Genomic DNA, 22,500 nt, shown 5'->3' with positions numbered 1-22,500 from the left:
ATCCCCACATCACTTGACGGAGACACTGTGTCAGTGACAGAGTCAGTCAGGCTTTGGACGGACTTCTTAATTCAGTGTTCACAAGTTGTTCAGGGTTTGAACCCCCATTCCCGCCCCTCACACCCATACTCCCACCCCACCTCCATGCCCCCCAACCCCCCACCTCTCCGACCCCCCTCACCCCTCACGGCATACAGTTGTGTCCTTGGCAAAGGCGCTTTCCTCTGGTTTTCCCCACTCCACTAAGGTTTTTGATTGATTGATTGATTGATATGGATACCTATATAGCGCCTATCCTAGGTCGGAGACCAAGCTCTAAGCGCTTTACAAACACGGGGTCATTTGCACCACAGGCTGCCTACCTGATGTTGAGCCGACTGACGGCGGTCACTGGGCGCTCATCATTCGTTTCCTGTGTCATTCAATCAGACTTCACGCACGCACACATGCCCACTTAGATAGACATGTAACTCTTCCTTTGGGCTGGCGGGGAGGTTAAGAACACGGCAGGAGAAGAAGATTTGCCCCCCCCCCAAAAAACAAAAAAACAAAAAAAACAACAAAAAACAAAACAACAACAAAAAACAAAAACAAAAACAAACAAACAAACCCCCTCTCTCCCAACCCCCCCCCCCCCCCCCCAAAAAAAAAAAAAAAAATCAGACACAATTCATCATCAGACATTATCCTAGTTAGCTATGAATTCCATGTTGTATGGCTGTTTTTGTGCGGTTGGTTTGTTTGTTTGGTTTTGGTGTTCTTTGAAGTCCGTCTGTAAAAGCATACTGTGTTTGTTAAATTGTGTGTCATTTTTGTGTGTGTGTGTGTGTGTGTGTGTGTGTGTGTGTTTGTCATTTTTCTTTCTTTTTATTGTTCCTGTTGCCAGCAGATCGTCAAGTTGCCGTATGAAAAAAAATCCATAACTCGCAGTAGTTGAAATGATATATTCCGTGCTTTTGTGTGCTCGCCTTGCTTGGTGTGCAATAAATGAAATAAAATGAACTAAGATAGAATATAGAGAACACACTGGATTAAAAACGGAACAGAACAGAATAAAATCAAATTTCATAAACTATCCTCAGTAGGGGCGAAATATCTCGTTTGGAAGTGGTTTCGAAAGTTAGGGATTTTGATGACTTTTACTTTGGAAGGATCCCTTTTTTTGTGTGTGTGCAAGCCTCGGTTGGTGTGCAATACAAAAAGAAAGAAGATAAAATAACACAAAATAATGTTCAAGTGTCCACAGTCCGGGGTGATGCGTGTATCCTCTTGGAAGTGATATCGCAACTATCTTTGTTAACTCAGTGATTTTAGCTGAGAAGAGGTTTCTTAATCCATGGACAACACCCGATGGTTTGGAATGGTTGAACGTGGGGTGGTGGTGGGGAAGGGGGCGGGGGGGTTAGGGTCAGTTTTATGGACAGGAGCGGGATTGTTCCAATCCCAACAAGTAAAGGGACACTACCTCGTGACCCGATTGTCATGAGGGAGTACTTTCCCTTGCTTACGTTTCCTGGATTTCCCTGGGTAATCTCCCATGTGTAATATTCCTGTTGTTGTTGCTTTAAAAAAAAAAAAAAATCCTGTTGTTATTGTTGTCTAATTCATAAGATATTTTACCATGTTAGATATTTCTGTGTTTGTTTCTGTGATTCAGTGGGCATTTTCACCTTTGATATTTACTTGGTTTCTCCAGAACTCTTGGGTGTTGGGCCTTGAGATGGCCGTAGTGGCCGGCGAGGCTCTAAGCACCATAATTTCATTTCATTTCTTGGGTGTTGACTCCTATGATTTATGTCAGTGTGTGTGTGTGTGTGTGTGTGTGTGTGTGTGTGTGTGTGTGTGTGTGCTGATATTTTTGGATATTTTTTTCCTGTCCAATTCTAATTGTTTTCTGTGCTGCTCGCTGAATATTTTCCCTGTGTCTGATGTTTCTGGTTTTTTTTTTTTTTTTTTTTAAAATTTACTGGATAGTGTGATTTGTCCCGTTTCAAATCTTCCAGTTTTTATTCCTCCGGAATTCATTGGATATTTGTACATAATTACATCTATATGCACATGAACAATTATCAGCTCGTACAAAAGTGTATTGTACTTTGTATTGGATTGCACTGGATTTTATTGGATTGAATTTTTATTCGATTGCTCTCAATTGCTTTGCATCGGGTTGCGTTGCGTTGCGTTACATTGTTTTTGAGTTGTATTGTGTTACTTTTTTTTTTTTTTTTTTGTCACAACAGATTTCGCTGTGTGAAACTCTGGCTGCTCTCCCTGGTGGGGATAGACTTCGTCGCCACAGTGAAGCGCCACTCACATTTCTTTTTTTTTTCTTTTCTCTCGCCACCCCACCCCCTCCCCTCCGCCCCCCTCCCACCCCTTTTTCTTTCTTCGACTGCAAGTGTATTTCTTTTACTGTCCTTTTTTTTTCTTCTTCTTTACAACCAGGGACAACTCTTTTGTTGCCGTGGGCTCTTTTACGTGCACTAATGGGACCTTGGTTTACAGTCTCATCCGAATGAACTGGCATCTAGACCACCACTCGGAAGGGGAGGGAGAGTTAAAAAAAAAAAAAAAAAAAAAATTCCGGTCCGTATAACGGGATTCGAACTAGCAGACACACGCTTCCCAGACGGGCGTGTCACCACCACTAGACTGACCTTCACCTTTTGGCCTTGACCTTTTGTTGACCACTTAGGTCAGCGCTCATAGCACTGCGGCGTCTGTGGAGTTCGACTATACAGTTGTCGCATTCTCAAATGTGGGGGGAGAAAAAGGTTTCTGTCGTGTGTGTGTGTGTGTGTGTGTGTGTGTGTGTGTGTGTTTTGTGATGTAATTCTGTTTATGTGTTCATATTTCCGTTAGTTTTAACTGAACGATTCTTAACTGAAGAATTCTTCAATTCCAAGACTATTACTTGGTAAGCGGTAAGCTCATGCTATTTGTTGTCCTTTTTCTATTCTTGACGTTTATACATGCTTTTAACTAATCTATCTATTTTATGGACTGTCACGGCTCGTAGCATTCATTTGTGCGTGTGTTCGTATGTTCGTCTCCCTTTCCCTTCCTCTCCCTTTCCCCTCTCTCTTCCCCTCCTCTCCTATCCCCTCTCCCTTTCCCTTCTCCCTTTCTCCCTCCTCTCTCCCCCTTTTGCTCTATCGTTCTCTTGTGTGCTCAGTTCTGTTCCGAACTGATGCACGTGAATCTGTTGTGATGTGTGTCTGACATGTCCTTAGTCATTCTCGCTCTGAACTCTTGAGATGAGTTCGGAGTTAACGTCGTTGTGAAGGAAGAGTTTGGCTTTGCCTTTGGTGCCGAGCTTTGGAAGGAGAAGGGTCGCCGTTCCAGCAAGTGAGCTGTTGGGTGCCCTCTTGGACAGTCGTGGGGTTCGGTTCTGGTGTGACCCCCTTCTGCCTCTGTGTGGATCTGTGTTTCGTGTTCTCTCCTGGGCCAGTGGTGAGCCTGATTCCTGCCTGGTGACAGGTGAGGGGGGAGTTGTATAGTTAGTTTGTCCTCGTGGTGTTAGTTTCGTAACTTGTGACATTTGGTTGTATTTTTGGGATTGTTTTAACGGAAATGTTTTAAATCCAGTATTCTTTTATTTCTAGATATTTTGGGGGGAATTGATAAGGTTGTTTAGTGTGTTATTTTGACATGTATTCGGCTCGATTTATTGTTTCAAATATACCTTCTTTACAATGAAAACTGTGTCTAAATTTCCCCAAACATTTTGTGTCGTGTTGGAAATGTAGTACGATGATTTGTAATATTACCTCATTGAGTTTGTTTCTGCAGTTCGAAACTAGCATTATAAATAACGATAAACTGTCATTTAGGGTAAATGTGTCTTGCGTATTATATGCAGGTTTAACTCCTTAATTATGAGAAACAATAATGGGCGGTTCCTGTACTTTTTGTCATTGGTAGTTGTGTGGAAGCGACTGCATCAATATCCACGTACTCTCCTACTTGCGTAATGTGTATTGCTTAAGGAAAGGGAGGGGGAGGGGTACTCTTTCGTAACGAGTTAGAGCATTGTCTACAGAGACATGGCAGTCTTGTTGTCCCTTGACTTTTTCCTGTGGGTTCCCCCTGTCTGCTACCCCGACGGAACTCCAGGGTTCGCCTCTACAGTCATTCCCCTTCAGCCCTGTCCGTTCCAAATTCCCTCACTTCCACTCCTTCCCCCCACCTCATATTTCCAACGTCCTCACCCACAGTCCCTCAACCCGTTCCACACACTCCGATTCTGCAGGCATGTGACTGAGCCTGGTTCAGCGACACTGGTCTTCAGTGGACGAACTTGATTTTGGTTCAAGTGAACTGACCTTTCTTTTTGCGTAGATCTGTACTGCCATTACTAGGACTTCCTGTGTCGTGTCATGCTGCTATGGTATAATTAAAGTGTTGCTGTAGTTAAGTGTTTAAATTTGTGTGTCTGGACCAGGATATTCCAAGTGCAACAATAGTAAAGAATTGAGCCGAATTATCTATGTCTGTGTTTTGTGTGTTAGTTAGTGTGGGAAGGTGCGGGGAGGGGGTGGGGGTGGGGGTGTTCATGGGCAACCCCTTATGGGTTGTGACATGGACATTTTGTGTACATGAAAATTATGTCATTGTCTGCATGTTGGTAGTATGTTTGTACTTCGTCGTAGCTCACTTTGAAATATATATATATATATATATATATTTTTACCATTTTATACCTTGAATACTTTGCTCATGTAACATATAACACGCTGCTTTTTTTTTTACTCTGGTCTGTTGGGTAGCGAACTTAGTTTATCAGTAAGTTCCAGCTTGCTTCTTGTTGATGTTGTTTTGTGTTTTGATTATTACTACGCTTATATTGCTTTTGCTGAATGATTTGAAGGATAGTGGAAGTATCAGGTTTGGAAATGTACCATTTTTTCCCCTGTTATAGATTTACTTATTTCTTTCGTGGATTCGGGTTTGTACTTTGAGGTTTTCATCTTCAAGTGCTTTTGATGTGATGTTACTTTAGGTCGCAAAAAAAACAATTGTCTTCACTTCACATTCCTCTGTCGCCATAAAATTTCTGGTTAAAAAAAGAAAGAAAAGTTCTTTTGAAAAGTGCAATACCGTGTTCATCCTTCGCTGCGGAGGACTTTGATGTTCATTTTTGTTTTCAATATCATTTGACAAAACGCAATTGATTAATTAACCAATCAGCGTTTAGCCTTGGCCTCCCCTAATGGACGATATCTATTCAGGGTTAGCATAGTGTAAGCCTGTCTCTATCCTCCAGTTTGGAGTCATGGAGTGTGACATAATCTCTTGAACAATCCACAAAACGTATGCACGGTAATATGCACGGAAACACATACGTAGGATACAGACCTACACATAGGACATTGTGTATAACCCGATCAGATCACGAGAAAAAGTAGAAAGCGATCGTTTATTTATTCTATTTGTTTTAGAATGACAGATGAACGTGAGAAACTCGAAGTCAGAGAAATATGTCCCAGTGACCACTTAGTTTGATGGACAGATAGCCCCCATACCAGCCCGTACGATATGCCCTGGCTATACTGGGCAGTTGTAGTTCTTTCATTTCACGCTTTTAGCCCCGACTGAGCATAGGTAACATCAGACGTACTAGATTATGTTTCTTCGTTTCCATGAGTTCAGTCAGCACTCGCATGTCAAAAACATACTCCACACTCGATTACTGCAGGAATCACGTGGTTTCTGTCTGTCCACTGGCACGCGCGTCTGATCTTAAGAGTCAGGGGTGTGTCTGTATGTGTGAGAGCAAGAGGGAGAGAAGGGGGGGGGATAGATGTAGAACCCCCCCCCCCTCCCGTCCCCCCCACACACAGATGGACATAGTGAAAGAGAGGCAGGTAAATAGATAAATAGAGATGAACCAATTGAGATAGAGAGATGGGAATATATATATATATATATATAGAGAGAGAGAGAGAGAGAGAGAGACAGACAGAAGCAGACAGAGACAGAGACAGAGAGAGGAGGACAGAAAGACAGACAGACAGATACACGTTCGTGATTGCAGTTTAGTTGTTGTTTGTTGATTTTGTTATTGTCTACATTCTTTGGAAGCTACACCTAAATAAACTGCTCTTCAACTTGCATCGGTGGAATATTATGAACATTTAAACTACGGAGTTCAATGAGAAACAGGAAATGTCACGTTGAGATCAGTCGTTCTTGTTTCCAACTTTTCTTGAAATACAGCAGGACTGGTCTGAATAATGAGAAACAATTCAGAACCAAACGGTACTGGACGAAAAAGGGTCATAATAATGTCTTGTGTTTATAGTACAGTCTAGTATGTTAAGTCTTTTACTGCATTATGTAGCATAGTATTGTATTATAATTCTCTGTGTGAAATTCGGGCTGCTCTTCATAGGGAGAGCGCGTCGCTACACTGAGAGCGCCACCCATTATTTTGTTGTTTTCCAATCGAAGTGGATTTTTTTTACAGAATTTTTCCTGGGACAATCCCTTTGTTGCCGTGGGTTCCTTTACGTGCGCTAAGGGCATGCTGCACACGGGACCTCGGGTTTATCGTCTCATCCGAATGACTTGCGTCCAGACCACCACTCAAAGTCTAGTGGAGGGGGAGAAAATACTGGCGACTGTGCCGGGATTCGAACCAGTGCGGTTGTACAAATCCCGGTCTGTATAAGGGACTGGACCCCGGAGACACTCTCTTCCTAGTCGAGCGTTTTACCACTAGGCCACCGTTGAACTGTTCGATAATGTTTTCAGTGTTATTTATGAAAGGGGTGATGCTTCATTGTTCGCAACTAATTCGAAGTTCACCGTGTTTTGTTGTTGTTTTTCTACACCCCAATGGAAATACAGTATAAATGGGACACAACTGTGTAACTGCAAGCTCCGAATGTGGAAATTATCTCCCCTCGTTTACAAGCCAATACCACCGTGTTCAAAAGAACAGAAAGGTGTGCCTTTTTGTGCCGATGAATTCTCTATCCATTTGATTAACTGTATTTTAAAAAATCTGATATATGAATGAAATCCAAAGCCCAAGTTTTGGTCTCACCATTCGTGGAGATTTTAGAATCATGCTCAAACATTTTGTTTTTTTCTCTCCAGAAAATCCTTCCCAGTAATTGTATTGGTGTGGCACATGTATTGCAAAATAACTATGAACCCCATGAAATTCCATTTTAGTTTTGGATGTCTTCATCATTTTGTCCATATTTTGTTTTAAAGGGGGGCAGCTATGTATGCAATACTATTTAATTCTTTGCATTATGGCAGTGTTCAATACAATTCACTTCTTTGGAAAAAAAAAAAGGTGTATGTAATTCACCTCTCTGAAAAAAAATGGATGTATGTGTTGCAAATATTCCATTTTTTGGTCTGTCTAAGAAGTGTTTTGTATTAATATTCAATTCTTTGGAAGCATGTGTTCCCTACTCAATTCTTGGAAGATGGAATATATGATATACTATTCGATGTTGGGTTCCAGTTTCAATCCATTGGAGAGAGAGAGGGAGAGAGGGAGAGAGGGAGAGAGGGAGAGGGGGAGAGAGAGAGAGAGAGAGAGAGAGAGAACAGCTGTGGAGAGCGGTCCTGGGTGTTTTGTTGTGATAACGTAGTCAGCAGTTTGCTGTGTCGGGGAACGCCTGCCTTGGGCAGGACTGGAGTGGTCAGTCATGGACAGGACTGGAGTGGTCAGTCTGTTGGGGTGGACACTACCAGCTTGTTAGCTCTGACGCCTGTCGGGCGCGTTACTTGGTGGGTCGCCCCAAAGCTGGTCTTTGTGGCTGATACGGCGTGAAGCAGGAACCAATGATAAAGTTGGCGGGCAAAGTTTGTGTTGACGAAATGACTAAATGTTGAAGTTGAAACAGTTTACTGTGGAGCTGGTGTTCCTATCTTGCCTAACCAGTGCAGTTTTGACTGAAAAGGAGCTAGCGAGTGCATCGCACGGTGTAGAAACACGCTCTCACGACACGATTTCAACTACCCATGTACCGTTGGAATTAAAGTTTTAGGAATGAAACACGCCTTATCAGTTCATGTAAACTGCACAGTGTGTGTGTGGAGAGATAGTATTCAGAGAGTAGAGGCAAAGTGGGAGTTGGGGGGTTGGAGGGGGGGTGGCACATCTGCATCATGGGATGGCGTGGGGAACTCAGCTGTGGGCACTCATTAAAGCACTAGAAGCAAAATCCGGGTCTGCAGACTTGGGTGAAAGGGAAGCAAATTTTTTTAACAAATGAACTGCGGACCCAGTGTGGACCACAAAACGGACCGACATCATTAACCCCTTGACAGCTGAATCTTGGTGAAATGATGTAGAGTTTTAACTGCATCATTTCTTCTTTCTCTCTCTCTCTCTCTCCTGTGTATATTTCAGTGGCATAATTGATGTGGCTGAACAAAGGCAATATCATCCCAAGAGGAAGAGGTCTATATTCAGAATCGTGAATAACGTCCTGGCCTGAAAAAGTCTGTCTCCTCTCCATCTCACTGCCCTTCACTGACGAGTATACTGGTCAACAGAAGTCAAGGGGCAAAGTTTACGGGTCAGCACCCAAATTGGCTTCATACTCGTCTACATGTAGGCGCTGTTTAAAAAAAATGATCATGAGGGGAAGAGGCACAAGGGGGCTAGGGGGGGAATCAGGTGGCTCAAAAACGACAGATTTAGTTGGGGAGGGGTAGGATTACAGGCACAAGTGGGAAAGGGAGATAAGATGAAGGCAGAGACACTGGGGAAAGGAAAGTAAGGCGGAGAAAGGTGATTCAGAATGGACACACGCATTTGGTGACGGGGGAAGGCGGGTGACTCGGAAAGGACAGAGGCATTTGGTGAGGGTTTAGTGCGGGATTATGGTGAAATAGCATGGATAGAGGCATTTACTGAGGGGGTAGAGTGGGGGTAAAATGACTCAGAATGGACAGAGGTATTTGTTGAGGGGGTAGGGCGGGGATAAAATGACTAAGAAAAGACGGGGGCGTGTGGTGAGGGGGGATATGGCGGGGGTAATGTGACTCAGAGAGGACATAGGCATTTGGTGAAGGCAGTAAGAAAGGTGACTCAGAAAGGAAAGAGGGTAAGATTACTCGGAAAGGGCGAAGCATTTGGTGAAGGGTGTAGGAAAGGTGGCTCAGAAAGGACAGAGGCATTTGGTGAAGGGGTAAGATAGGGCTAAGGTGACTCAGAAATGGTGACTTGGAAAGGGCAGAAGCATTTGGTGAAGGGGTAAGATAGGGCTAAGTTGACTCAGAAATGGTGACTTGGAAAGGGCGAAGCATTTGGTGAAGGGGTAAGATAGGGCTAAGGTGACTCAGAAATGGTGACTTGGAAAGGGCGAAGCATTTGCATTTGGTGAAGGGTGTAGGAAAGGTGGCTCAGAAAGGACAGAGGCATTTGGTGAAGGGGTAAGATAGGGCTAAGGTGACTCAGAAATGGTGACTTGGAAAGGGCAGAAGCATTTGGTGAAGGGGTAAGATGAGGGTAGGGAGACTCCGACTTGGCAGAGGCGTTTTGTGAGGGAGGTAAGGTTGGGGGGGTAGGCTGACTGTGGACAAGAGAAAGATGACATAGTCGTTGGAGGGGAAGAGAGAGAGAGGTCGCCCAGAAAGGACAGGGGCAATGGAAAGGGAGTGAGGTTGGATGGGAATGAGTTGGCGAGAAAAAAGAGGAGGACAGAGGCACAGAGTAAAATTGGGGAGGGGTAGGAATAGAAGTACGGCAGGAGAAATAACAACAACAACAACAACAAAACATTTCACAGAAGCCTTGGTGATCATCTGGGTTTGATGCACAGGTCCGCTATATTCTGCAGAGTGTGTTTCTCGCCGCACAAAGTCAAGGTGTCCCTACTTTCAGTCAAAACTGCATCGGTTGGTACGGCCTGTGCAGACAAAAAAAAAGAGGCTATTTTCAATTGTTTCAATCTCGACATAAACAATAAAATAAAATAAAAAGCTATTTTCAATCGTAATCTCTCGACATAAAGATGAATAATTACTACAGACCAGTGTGTTCAAATTATTTCAGTAAGTATGGGAGTGTGATTGGTTTTCTTCCAGTTTAGGGATCAGAATCTCGACACTCGTTTCTTTTCCACACACACACACACGAACACATACACACACACACAAGCCAGGACGATAGAACGGACACGTACATTCCGTCATACACACACGCACACAGACACAAAAGGGAAAAAAAGCCAAGACCGTGCCATCGGGAAGTGAGGTTTTATCCGAAGTATTAGAAACCAGTAAATAAAGAGTGGAGTAGCTGTTGTGGTACATGACGTGACAGCTTCGAGTGACCGATTCCCTACCCCCTCCCCTCCAGCTAACTTTTGCTCCATGCCGCTGTTATCACCACGTCCGGCTATGACCACAGGACTTGCTCGCATTCACCACCTGCTAGCCGCACCAGTCTGCTAACAGCTGTCAGCTCTTTGTGCCATGGGAGTGACGCATGTGGCACCAGACGGCGGCGCCAGCATGGCCTATTCTGCCAGCAGCTTCCATCTTCACCTGGCATTTTGATAAGCGAGATTCAGAGCAGTCTGCCTTGGGCTGGACATTTACATCTTAGCCCAGCTGTTTTTTTGGGTTTTTTTTCTCTCTCCTCCTGCTTCTAATCAATAAAATTGTATTTTGTTCTGTGTCTCAGACTGATAAAGGTACAGGGAATTTACACACACACACACACACACACACACACACCCACACACACCAAGTTTTAAAAAGGAAACAGTTTATATTTCAAACACCAAACCTGAACCTGGTGATCATGAAGATCGTCCACTTAGCATTCCACGATTTGTGCATGGGGAGGGGGATAGTATGGGGGGTGGGGGGGGGGGGGGTGACAGGTGGGGGTGAGGGTGGGGGTGATCCCGACATGTACAGGGGCAAGCCAGACGCACACGATACCTCCAGATCTATCACCAGAATGAATCGCCCGATCAGGATAGGGACATGAGGCGGACCTGCATGATTTGCGCATGCTGGGAACTTGGCCCTAAAAAAACAAAAACAAAAGCTGACGCCAGTCGTTGTGTTATCATAGGGGGCACGCCGCCATCATTTGGCATCAAAGTCACATCTAGCACGGGGGAAAGAGTTCAAGACAGGGTTAGGCATTTCAGCTCTCTTGTTAATTTGAAAGGAAAGGGGGGGAGGGCATGCAGAAACTGCAATGACGTTCCGTTCTCTGTGACTGAAAAACAAATGCTTCTTGATTTTGATGAGCCATGGCGTTCACACCGACCTTCGCATGACGAGAGGCTCTCTGTGCCAACCAGTTAACACAACTGCCCCTTGCGCGCCTTATTCTATTTAATAAATATAAATGTTTTCAACCAGTCTAAAATTCGACGAAGGATCTAAATGTAGCTGTTAAAACCACACAAGATGATCAGTGCATTCTACTCACAACTGATGCCTATTCGACCAACCACAGAAATATTTGGGTTCCAACATATATGTAACTAAGTGTATTTATCGACCAATCTAACAAATATTTGCAATGAGCTGCCTGCATTACTGTTTGTTTTGCGATTTTCAAACGCTTTTTCCCTCCTATAATCTCTTTTCAGTTATTACGGACTTTGTTAAAGCCTTACCAGTTCGACACTGGTCATCATGGCGATGTAAATGTGAAGGTGGACTTTTTGTGTTCTGGTTCTCGTGGATCTAACACGTGCTCAAATATTAAGCAAAGAATCGCAAAGTCACTGAAAATGAGTCACTGTTCACGACAAAACTGAGTGGGAACTGGGGCTTAGCTCTCTGGATTTCATTCTGACTTGACCCTCAATGTCCAGTGATTATGTTTGCTTACCATGTGAATGGAAGAGAGTTTCTCACATCTACTTCCACACGACGAGTGTTGATTTTCACACACGATCTTTTCTACGTCATCCACTATGTTTTTGTTGTCTCGGGGGAAGGTCGGGAGACGAGGGTTACAGGCCCAAGGCAGTAGATGTTGCCAAGTGCAGAAATTCAATTATAATTTACTTTATTTGTGACATCAACAGCAAACGTATAATTCATTATTAATTTTGTGTGTGTGCATTTGTTGCTTTGTTTTGCAGAGCTGAAAGCAGTGGAAATTTAAAAAAAAAAAAATCAAAGTACTGTAAATTTGTGCACCATTTTTTATAGTGTACTTTTTAGTAATAATTAATACACAGAAAATCTTATGTATTCATATGAACCACTGTGACCAATCCGATAAATCTTGATAAAATTTGTACCGGTTATTTGTTTTAAAACACTTCATATGTTTATTAATGAGGTATGCAATATGTACAAATCTACTGATGTCAGTTTCATAAAACATTAATTTCCAAATATAAAGATCGTTGCTAGAACATTTACAGAGGGCTAATGTAAGCGTGTGCAATGTCTGCAATCCTCCCAGGCTTAGAAATGCCATATGCGGTTGTTGAAAAAGTGTGTATGTAATGTTTTCTACACACACACACACACACACACGTGCTGTGCCTCAAAACACAGTGACCGTCACTAAACGTAATAATCCCTATGGCTGCCTTCAACAGCCTAACGACCTATCTTACGCCTTTCCCCACAGCCGATATTCTGGTTTGTGTGAGTTACATGGTTTTTATTTGAATCCTTGCATGCTGTTTTTCTTTCCCCTTGAAGGAATATACGTGAAGAAACTGGTCTCTGCTTAAAAAATATTGAATCCAAAGTAAAAAAACAAAACAAAAATGTAATGAACAAAATGTGCTCTTACAGATTTTGGCCGAAATGTAAAAGGAGAACAATCTCCCGAAAAAACAAAAAAAACAACGTTCGATTCAGGCGGTGGCACTGTACTAGTCTGTATGCTTTGAAAACCATTATTCGTGTTGTTTTCCTTGTGGTCAGAAAGAAACTGGACAGGAACATTCAAGAATGAAACACCATTCCTGATCCAACATTGCCGCGGTGACTGTGGTGTCCGGACAGCAACCAGTTCGGGAGAGACAAGAGACGCTCAGGACTACAGGTCACCCACCTCGTCAGGCCTACTTCAGTGTAGCGGTCACTCCCTTTGGGGGCAACCCCAACACAGTTCTGTTCAGCGCGTGCTCTCTCTCTTGGGGCCAACCCCCAGTGCGATCTGTACACGTCCAGTGAGGCACTCTTGTCTCCGTCCCGTTATATCACCCCTACCATGATCTTTCCGTACAATGAAGTGCTCACTCTTTGTTTTTTCCACCGAAGGTAAAGCAAACCAAGTTGTTAGTTAACCTGAGTGCTCTGTTGCTGTCCGGGTCAACACAGTGACCACAGCAGATGGAAGCTGTGGACATTGGGAACATGGTCCGCTGGCTTACAGTGACCACCAGAAAGACTGGTTGCAAACAGCAAACCGTGAACAGCGCAACACACTGTAGCCCATCGCTTGGCACAAACAGCAGAACTTCCTTTCGCACGCCCTTCCGTCTTTGAAATGCCTCCTGGTGCTGGTTTTGCACAGGTGTCCTCCACTCAGAAGAGAGGGTGCGAAAGGAAGCCCTCTGCAATCACACACACATAGCTCGCCCCACACTGACAGGCCACGATGTACATCAATAACTGTAATGAGCTCTTGAAGTAAGAAGGCAGAGACTGCAAAACCTGGCCCGACTGCCACGTACAAATGAACTGGTCAAGAAAAGGCCCTGCTAGGCAGACTAGAGTGATGACATGGTCAGCAAAAAGCCATGCTAGGCGCTACTGGTGCTGATGGAGACAAAGTGATGAAGACGAGGCAGGGAAGAAAGGGGGGAGCGGAGGAGGGGGCAGGGGGGAGGCAGCTTTAATTCTAGGGGCAGACTGGACAGGTCAAGCTCTGACAGTCAGCCACTGGTTGGGGGAGTGGTGGAGGTGGGTGCGGGAGTAAAAATGGGAAGTGACATGGAAAGGGTGAGGTGGAAGAATCGGGGGAAGGGGGGTGGGCTAGGGGAGGTCAGTGCAGCGTGAAAGGACGAGTGAAGAAGAACGCCCACCACTCGTTGTGAGGAATATCATGAAGGAGTCGCGCCACGCCCACCCCCACGGGCCGTGAAGGGCGGCAGGGCAGTGACACTGTGACACCGCTGTCCCTGACCCTGATCCTGGGGGTGGGCCTGCCCGGGGCACACAGGAGCGCAGGGAGCGGAGTTCGTGGCTTTTGCGGAGTGTTCTGGAGGCGGCTGGCAGACATGGAGTGAAGATTCGGACGTCCTCTGACTCTCCACCCAGTTAGGAGTTGTGCAGTCTCCACAGCCATCAGCACGCGCACACACACTGCCTGTGGCCACACGCCCCCACAACTTTCACACAACACGGAAAAAAAAAAAAAAAAAGAAAAGGGAAAAAGAAAAAAGAAAAAAAAAAGAGAGAAACAATTACCGCTCCATTATTGACACTGAGGAAAACAAATGAAAACGGTCAACAGTCAATAATCAAACCAAGTCATGTACAGCCACCACCAATGAATGGTTAGAACAAAGGGACGACGGGGAAGGTGTGGGGGTGGGGGGGCGGGGGATGGGGGTAGGGGTGGGGAGCCAGGTGTGAGGTGATGGCACACACCAGGGTGGATGATCATCACAAAGTTGTTGTTCAGAAAACGCTGAGGCCACAGCACCCACGCAGCTTGGTCAGGCAGTCCAATCCACACTGAGTGTGACCGGAGAGAGAGAGAGGGGGAGAGAGAGCTGCTGTCGCCAACGTTGCCACCAGCTCTCACACACAACCAGCCTGGTCTCGGGCAAGTGCCCACTGTGAGGTTGCCCAGGGCAGAGAACTGCTGACAGCTACCCGCAGCCAGTTCCCTCCCTTGTACAGCGGCCAGCAGTCTTGCCTTCCAGGTGCTGTCTGCTCACAAGCTCAAGGCGGGGCTGCCCGCCTTCACAGTCAGCGACCACAGGCCACAAACACGGGGACTTGACGTCAACATTAAAAGGTTCCTAGATCACAATAATATCATGAAGTTTCGTGAGAAAATCTGTACCAAACACACCAACAACAAAATCAATATAATGAGTGAAGATTTTGTACAAGTGAAACGTCAGATTGGTGCAAATGTCTGAGCACAAGAGTTCATCGGCACTGCCGTCAATTGTGAGATGAAGGACGTTAACAACCATACCCGCACACAAGTCACATCCTTAACAGCCAGTCAATCTCCTCTTTTTTTTTCTTCTTTTTTTTCTTTCTTTCTTTTTTTTTTTCCAACACCGTTACGAGGGGTTTAAAAGCAAGAAGTGCAGTTCAGACCCACCTCCGATTAAAACGTGAGCAAAAAATGTGAACCTGGTTATTGCACTCTTTAGATTGGTTCCAGACCTATCTGTCAACATAGCTGGGAAATTTCCATTCTCAAGCTTTGCCTTAAAACAATACTTGATTTGGGTGCGTGGACACTAAGCAACCAAAACAGGATCTTTACTAAGACACAGATGATGTCTCTAAAACAAGCAAATTCAATCAACTGTTACAGACATGCCGGTTTGTAAGATGCTGAGTACAGACACGTCCGTGGGAAAGTCTGGAAATGCCTAAGTTTTCAATTGGAAAAGTAATCGAACTATGTTTCAAAAAGCACATTGTTATTTCACTCACACAAAGAAAGAATACGTTGATATTATGCAACCATTCTGTTCCCGACTGATGATCATAAATGAAGTCATTCAAAACGTGTAAAACATACCGTCACAATGTGATCCCCCACCCTCCCCAGCCCCGCCCAGTCTCTCTGTGGCGGTCAGTGATCAATGTACTGCTTTCTCACAAGTCCAACGTGCATATTGAAATAAACCGTCTGAGTAAAAAGAGACACAAGACTGTCACTCGTAAACAGAATGTCAACCACTGCTGACTGTCACAACTCACTTGTGCTTCGTGAAGAGTGATACAATGTGCCATTGTAGCTGATCAGTTTGGGGCAACTGAACACACCAGTCTAAGCTACAACTAGTGAACATCACAGCATTGCAGAGAGTTTGTTTAGCAGTGTGTACGTGTGTGTGTGTGTGTGTGTGTGTGTGTCTGTGTGTGAGAGAGAGAGAGAGGGGGGGTGGGGCAGGGAGGGAGGCAGTAGTGTTTGTTAGCATGTGTATTTTTTTTCCATACTGTTAGCAAGTGTATAATTCTCATGGCTGAAGAAGAAGAAAACTGGAACCCAAAGAAGAAAGCTTGCAAAGGGTAGTTAAATGAGTGAAGCAGTCATTTTGCAAGGAGACCAATGTGTGCTGGTCACACTGCTCCCCCACCCCACCCCCTTCACCCCACTCCCATCCCCCTCTCAGCCTAGTGACCCACATCCTGACCTCAACACACGACGACACACCCCGTCACCAACAATGGAATACTGAGCGAAGAAGGGACAGAAGATGAAAAGCATGTCGTTGACTGTTTCGTTGAACTGCTGGACCACACAGATCGGGGACTTGTCACCTCCAGCACAGAATCCATCTCTTAATTAAGAGGCCTGAAAGGCTTCACCTGTATGACTGGCTACGGTTATCACGTGCAAGCAACGCAATGCCTCCACAAACCGCCTCTAACAAAACTTTTAGTCCATAGTGCTTGGGTGGCAGTGCGGCTGCAGTGACAGTCACAGGGGGGAGAGTCATGCTGAAGGTGTTGGATGTGGACTGTCTTGTCGCACTAGGTTCTCCGCTGAGCGCGAAGACTCCCCGCTGACCAACGGCTGCTAATGATCACAGCGACAGACATGACATCATTCAACACTTCAACATGGCTGGTCAAGGCAAACAAACAGGTTTTCTGGTACTAAAAGCAACGTCCGCAGTCATGCTGCAAACTGTTGGCCTATGGGTTGTTCATGTGTGTGTGTGTGTGTGTGTGTGTGTGTGTGTGTGTGTGTGTGTGTGAAACAGGGAGAGAGAGAGAGAGGGTGGGAGCGGGGGGCAGGGGGAACATAGGGACAAGTTTCCCGGGAAGAGTGCATATATGATATGAATGCATGCCTGATGCTTGTAACAAAACATATACAAATACGTGCTGAGAGAACAGACATAATCTTGCAAAAAGACAAATGCTATTGTACCCATCACACATATAGACTGAACGTGAAAAAAGAAATCACACAAGTAAAATGCTATTTTTGTCATTTGTAACAAATAGAAAGACGAAAAATGCTTCACTCAACAACAAAGTAATCAACCGTCCATAACCGTCACAAAATTGGAGTTCACCGTGTTGCAGGAGTTGCAGAGCCTAGCTCGTAGGCCGTGCAAGTTGTTGTGGTGGTGTTGCCCACCGGATGAAGGTCTTTCACAACACTGGCACACAGCCTAGGGACTGTGTTCTGCCGGACTGGGGTCACGCACGCACGCACGCACGCACACGCACACGCATATACACACACACACACACACACAGGGGTGGATCCAAACGGTCCCGACTGATGTGTTCACTGGAAGCGGGGTGTGGCTGCATCTCTGCCTCATGAGACACGGTGGTGAGCTGGTTCCTTACCCACACAACCAGACCCCCGCTTTGGATCAGTTCCCCGAGGACAGCGACATGTGCAGTTCCACATGCCTGAAGGCCCACCAGGTGCACCAGGAACCGTGGACCAAACCACACAGTTTCCCCACACCTGCTGGCACTGCCTTGCACAACCTTTGTTTCCACTGGGCCAGGGAGCAGGGCTAGGGGGATGGGGGCATGATGAGAGCTAGCTGTCGCTTGGAGCGCCCTCATGGGTTCACGAAGCGCTCTTCAGCTCACTACGACGTCTTTCTGTCTGCCCAGCTCACGTGGCTGTCTGTCCACTGTTCCTGTCCTCTCAGTTCACCACCTGGCCTCAGGACCTCGATGTCCACGTTGCCTGTCGCTCCGTCAGTGATCGACTTCCCTTGCAACCTTTGAAGATCTTTTTTCTTTGCTTATCACTATATTTATGGAAACAGCAATAAAACCCCAACAGATTGCGTCTTTCAGTTCTAAGATTGTTTTGATACAAAGCCTTGTCCAGGTGTTCTGAACATACACATTTAATAACAGCTTATGTCTGCGACATGCTTGTTTTGGGACCAGGCTCTCTTCCCATTCCTATTAATTTTAATCTGTTCTCCATCGTTGCATTTTTCTGTAGTGTTTCTTTGTGGGGTGGGATTAGGAGTGTAGGGTGGTAAGGGGTAAAGATATGAATACTACTATATGTCTGTAAATTCAGTCATTGAATCGATACTGCTTAACAAAATGGCAAATAAAACGGATGCAACGTTACTTCGGTTATTTTCCTTTTGTCACTGAGTGTCTCGTTCTCAACAAACGATTTAAACATCTAGGAGAGCGCGTCTCCTTCTCCATCGTCTGTGGTCACAAGTCCTGACAGCCTCTCCGCATAGATCAGTCCTGGACCATTGTGCAGGCTTCATGAACATCCTTGTCTTCAACCCACCCTTCCCTCTTTCCGCTGCCCTACAACATCCCGGTCCCTCTTCTCCTCTGTCGTCTCTCCGTTGTCAGATAAACATTGCTGCTGTTGGCAATTTGTGGCTCCCTAAATGAGTACACTGGCTTCACTTTGTGCATGTCCTTGAGGACCAGACCGAGAAACGTGTGACAGTTGTTTCGAGTCAATGAGGACCAGACCGAGAAACGTGTGACAGTTGTTTCGAGTCAATGAGGACCAGACCGAGAAACGTGTGACAGTTGTTTCGAGTCAATGAGGACCAGACCGAGAAACGTGTGACAGTTGTTTCGAGTCAATGAGGACCAGACCGAGAAACGTGTGACAGTTGTTTCGAGTCAATGAGGACCAGACCGAGAAACGTGTGACAGTTGTTTCGAGTCAATGAGGACCAGACAGAGAAACGTAGGCAGTCGTTGAACATGTGTGCACCACGCATACGGCGTTGGTCAGCTGCTGGACAGAGTCCAGGTGATGAGACAGGCCATGGCTGACTGGATGGGCCTGCTCGTGTCCCTGATCCCAGACGTCTGGGTAAATGTCTCTCCACTTTTCCTCTGGCTCCTAGCTTGTCCCCGCACTCAGTGCCCTGAACTGAGTGAAAAATGTTACATCTGCAGCCACGCCCTTGCCATCCATGGCTGCTTGAATTAGCAAGAAATCCTTAAAAAAAAAAAAAAAAAAAAAAAAAAAAAAACCACCCCGAAACACCAGCTGCGGTTTCTTCTTCCTTCTTGCAAAGTCCGTGCCCTTACTGCTGTAGGCCCTCCCCCGTCCCCCTCCCCAAAAAAGGCTCCACCTCCATCGTCAGCCCCATGCGGTCCTTGTCCTCCATCCCCGGGTCAGTGCAGGAGAGAGGACCGGCCGTCACACAGTTTCTGGCACACACTCATCAGCGTGCAGGCTGCTATGTGTTGACGGGCAGTCGACTACTGTTCTTGCTGGGGGCTGTGGCCGAACTGTAACTGGGGGGCGTGTTGGGGATGGACCTGGGTTCTGGGGTGTGGCTGGAGGAAGCCGTGGCGGTGGGGGAGCTGGAGATGCTGGATGGCACGGTGGTGACCAGGGGTTCAATCACAGCACCGTCCGAGCTACTGCTTGGCGGCAGACTGCCCAGAGTCACTGCACACAACAAACACACGGTCACAGCCTCCGCGCGACCACATCCTCTTCCTCTCTCTGTGTCTGTGTCACTGACACTACCCTAAATTCCTTTTCTCTTTTCCCGTGCCCACCCCCGACTGCAGTATTCAGTGTGTTGCTTGCAAACCGTTCATATTATGTCACTGACACAGACCTTTTCCTTCTTCGTTTCTTTACCCGATTTGTTGTGTAGGTTCCAACAGGTGCATGTGCTGCGGAGTTTGTGTTTGGTTCTTTATGGTTGTATGGGTTATGTGAGAGAACGAACTAACGAACGTTCGTTCGTTGTAGCGTGTGTGTGTGTGTGTGTGTGTGTGTGTGTGTGTGTGTGTGTATGTGTGTGTGTGTGTGTGTGTGTGTATGTGTGTGTGTGTGTGTGTGTGTGTGTGTGTGTGTGTGTGTGTGTGAAGAAAAATGGTGTATTGTACATCGGGCTCAGGCCTTCGGTCGTACAAGCACAATACAAGGGAAGGGGTTGGGAAGGTCGGGGGCAGGGGGAGAGAGAGAGAGAGAGAGAGAGAGAGAGAGAGAGAGAGAGAGACAGAGAGACAGAGAGAGAGAGAGAGAGAGAGAGAGAGATTACCTGTGCCATGTCTCTCCAATTCAATAGCCCACTAAAATGTATTGTCCAAAATGAACTTTACAAGGAGTTTTAAGAAGTTGAAAACTCGACGAGGCTTTGTCGCTTATATCTAAAACTTAACAAAGAGATAATGAAGACAAACATGTAAATGGTATCACACCCAGACGGCTTTCTCTGGGAAATGATGACCAATAACAATCGCATGCCGGTTATGGACCAAAAAGATAGGGAAAACAATAGCCGAGTGGTCAAAGCGTTGGACTTTCAATTTGAGGGTCCCGGGCTCAAATCTCGGTAACGGCGCCTGGTGGATAAAGGGTGGAGATTTTTCCGATTTCCCAGATCAACCTATGTACAGACCTGTTAGTGCCTGGGTCTCCTTCGTGTGTATACTCACGCAATAGATCAAATACGCACGTTAAAGATCCTGTAATCTGTCAGCGTTCTGTCGATGGGTAATGGAAACAACATACCCAGCATGCACACACACCCCGAAAGCGGAGTGTGGCTGCCAAACTGGCGGGGTAAATGAACAAAACGGTCATTCACGTAAAATGCTACATGTCTGTATGAGTGTGTATGTGTGTGTGACTAAAAACCTGATTAAATGACACAGGAAACGAATGATGAGCGCCCAAGTGGCAGCTTTCAGTCGGCTCTACCCAGGTAGGCAGCCTGTTGTGTAAATGACCCCCGTGTTTGTGAAGCGCTTAGAGAGCTTGGTCTCCGACCGAGAATAGGCGCTATATAAGTACTCATATAATAACAAATAAGCAAACAAACAAATAAACAAACAAACAGAAACAGTAATGACCCATGAATATGAGAAGGAAGTTGGGGAATGGGGTGGGGGTTAAGATATAAGGAGGCGTGAGGAGAAGGGCGCTTTGGTTTAATGAAGAAACGGGCAAATAAATGTGTCAACACACACACACACACACACACACACACACACACACACACACACAGAATGCTTTATTCACTTTTAGGCCTCAGCCCTAAGTGAACTGGTTTCAATGTACATAACACAAGTCAGTGAAACAACATAACAAAAAATCCCAAACAAACAAACAACAACAACAAAACCAAAACAAGCATAAATATCGACAACAAAACAGAGATGGCATTCATTTCATGAAGTAGCAACTTCTCCGTTTGAATGGGTTCACATGAACATAAAACAACCCAGTCAAACAACATAAGCAAACAAGCGAAAATATAGATAACAGAACAGGAACCGCACTCAGGTATATTTCTTACTGCTGGGTACTTGAGAATATATATAGAAAGAAAGATAGATAGATAGATAGCGAGACAGACAGGCAGACAGACAGACAGAATCTGTAAGACAGGATAAACAAGAAAAGGAGAGAGAATATGACAGGTTTCCGTTCGACCCATTTCTTCAAACCCTGCCCACCCTTCTGCAACTGTGTGCATTGTACAATGGTCGCTGCTGTCAATAGAGTGAAACCACCACGACTGTTCGTAGAAGATCTCAAAAAAGGTATATGAAGTTGACAAATACGTTTTCAAAACAACTGTGGAATCATAACCAATTTGTACAGAAATGGGCACCAAACGTATGCCTAGTACCAGGCCAAGCTCGTCGCGCAGAATCACTATGTGAATGAGAGCATAATGATCTGCCTGGTGTTATGTTAATGTACATCAAAGCATTATAATATTACATGGAAGCAATGTGTAAATGAATACTTATTGCTCTGTCTCTATTGCTCTAATGTAAACTGAGCATTATGATATCACACGGAATCAATGTGTGAACGCCTACATTATTCAATATTATTTTGTTGTAAACTAAGTATTGTGTCATTATATGGAATCAATGTTTGAATGCCTACTGTTCTGCCTATATCAATGTGATGCAAACTAAATACTATTATAATTAAATGGAATCACTATTAAATGAGTACGTATTGATCTGCCTACATTATCATTTTGTTGTTGAAAACCAAGTGTTATAATATCATATAGATCAACGTGCAAATATTGATTATTCTACTTGCATCACTTTGACGTGGAATGAATAATATCTGCATCGATATAATGCCAACTTCCGAATGCACAATGTAATATTTGTATCTGTAAACCTTTGAATAAAGAAGTTTGCTTGGCGAAAACATTCGTCAGTCTATGAATTTAGCGAAAAAAATCATCACTCGTTGCAGACTTTAGCCTTTTCCTAAACCCTGTTCGGATTTTCTTTCTTTCCAAAATATCGATAGGCCCTATCAAATCGCTTCCGTTTCCTTAGGACACTTCCCAACTCTCTTCCTCTTTGTTGTTTTTTTGTTGTTGTTGTTGTTGTTGTTGTTGTTGTTTATGTTGTTGT

The 22,500-nt window shown here is 45.1% G+C and overlaps 2 protein-coding genes across 8 annotated transcripts in view; one reads left to right on the top strand and one right to left on the bottom strand.

Annotated features, from left to right (window-relative positions):
• LOC143290961 (16 kDa calcium-binding protein-like) overlaps positions 1-501 on the top strand; it is a 62,523-nt gene extending 62,022 nt beyond the window's left edge. For all 3 annotated transcript variants that reach the window (XM_076600540.1, XM_076600541.1, XM_076600543.1), the window contains one exon: positions 1-501. This exon is cut by the window's left edge and continues 729 nt beyond it. The gene's annotated coding sequence lies outside the window, so the exon portion shown is untranslated.
• Positions 502-19,328: 18,827 nt separating this feature from the next.
• LOC143291287 (potassium voltage-gated channel protein Shaw-like) overlaps positions 19,329-22,500 on the bottom strand; it is a 181,250-nt gene continuing 178,078 nt past the window's right edge. For all 5 annotated transcript variants that reach the window (XM_076601130.1, XM_076601132.1, XM_076601133.1 and 2 more), the window contains one exon: positions 19,329-19,543. In XM_076601130.1, the coding sequence (XP_076457245.1) occupies positions 19,329-19,543 (215 nt within the window). The remainder of the gene's footprint in view (positions 19,544-22,500) is intronic.

This window comes from Babylonia areolata, chromosome 16, assembly GCF_041734735.1.
Source record: "Babylonia areolata isolate BAREFJ2019XMU chromosome 16, ASM4173473v1, whole genome shotgun sequence".
In the NCBI taxonomy this organism is placed as follows: domain Eukaryota; kingdom Metazoa; phylum Mollusca; class Gastropoda; order Neogastropoda; family Buccinidae; genus Babylonia; species Babylonia areolata.
Note: the sequence above shows the minus strand (reverse complement) of the source record. Positions and strands in the feature narration are given on the sequence as shown.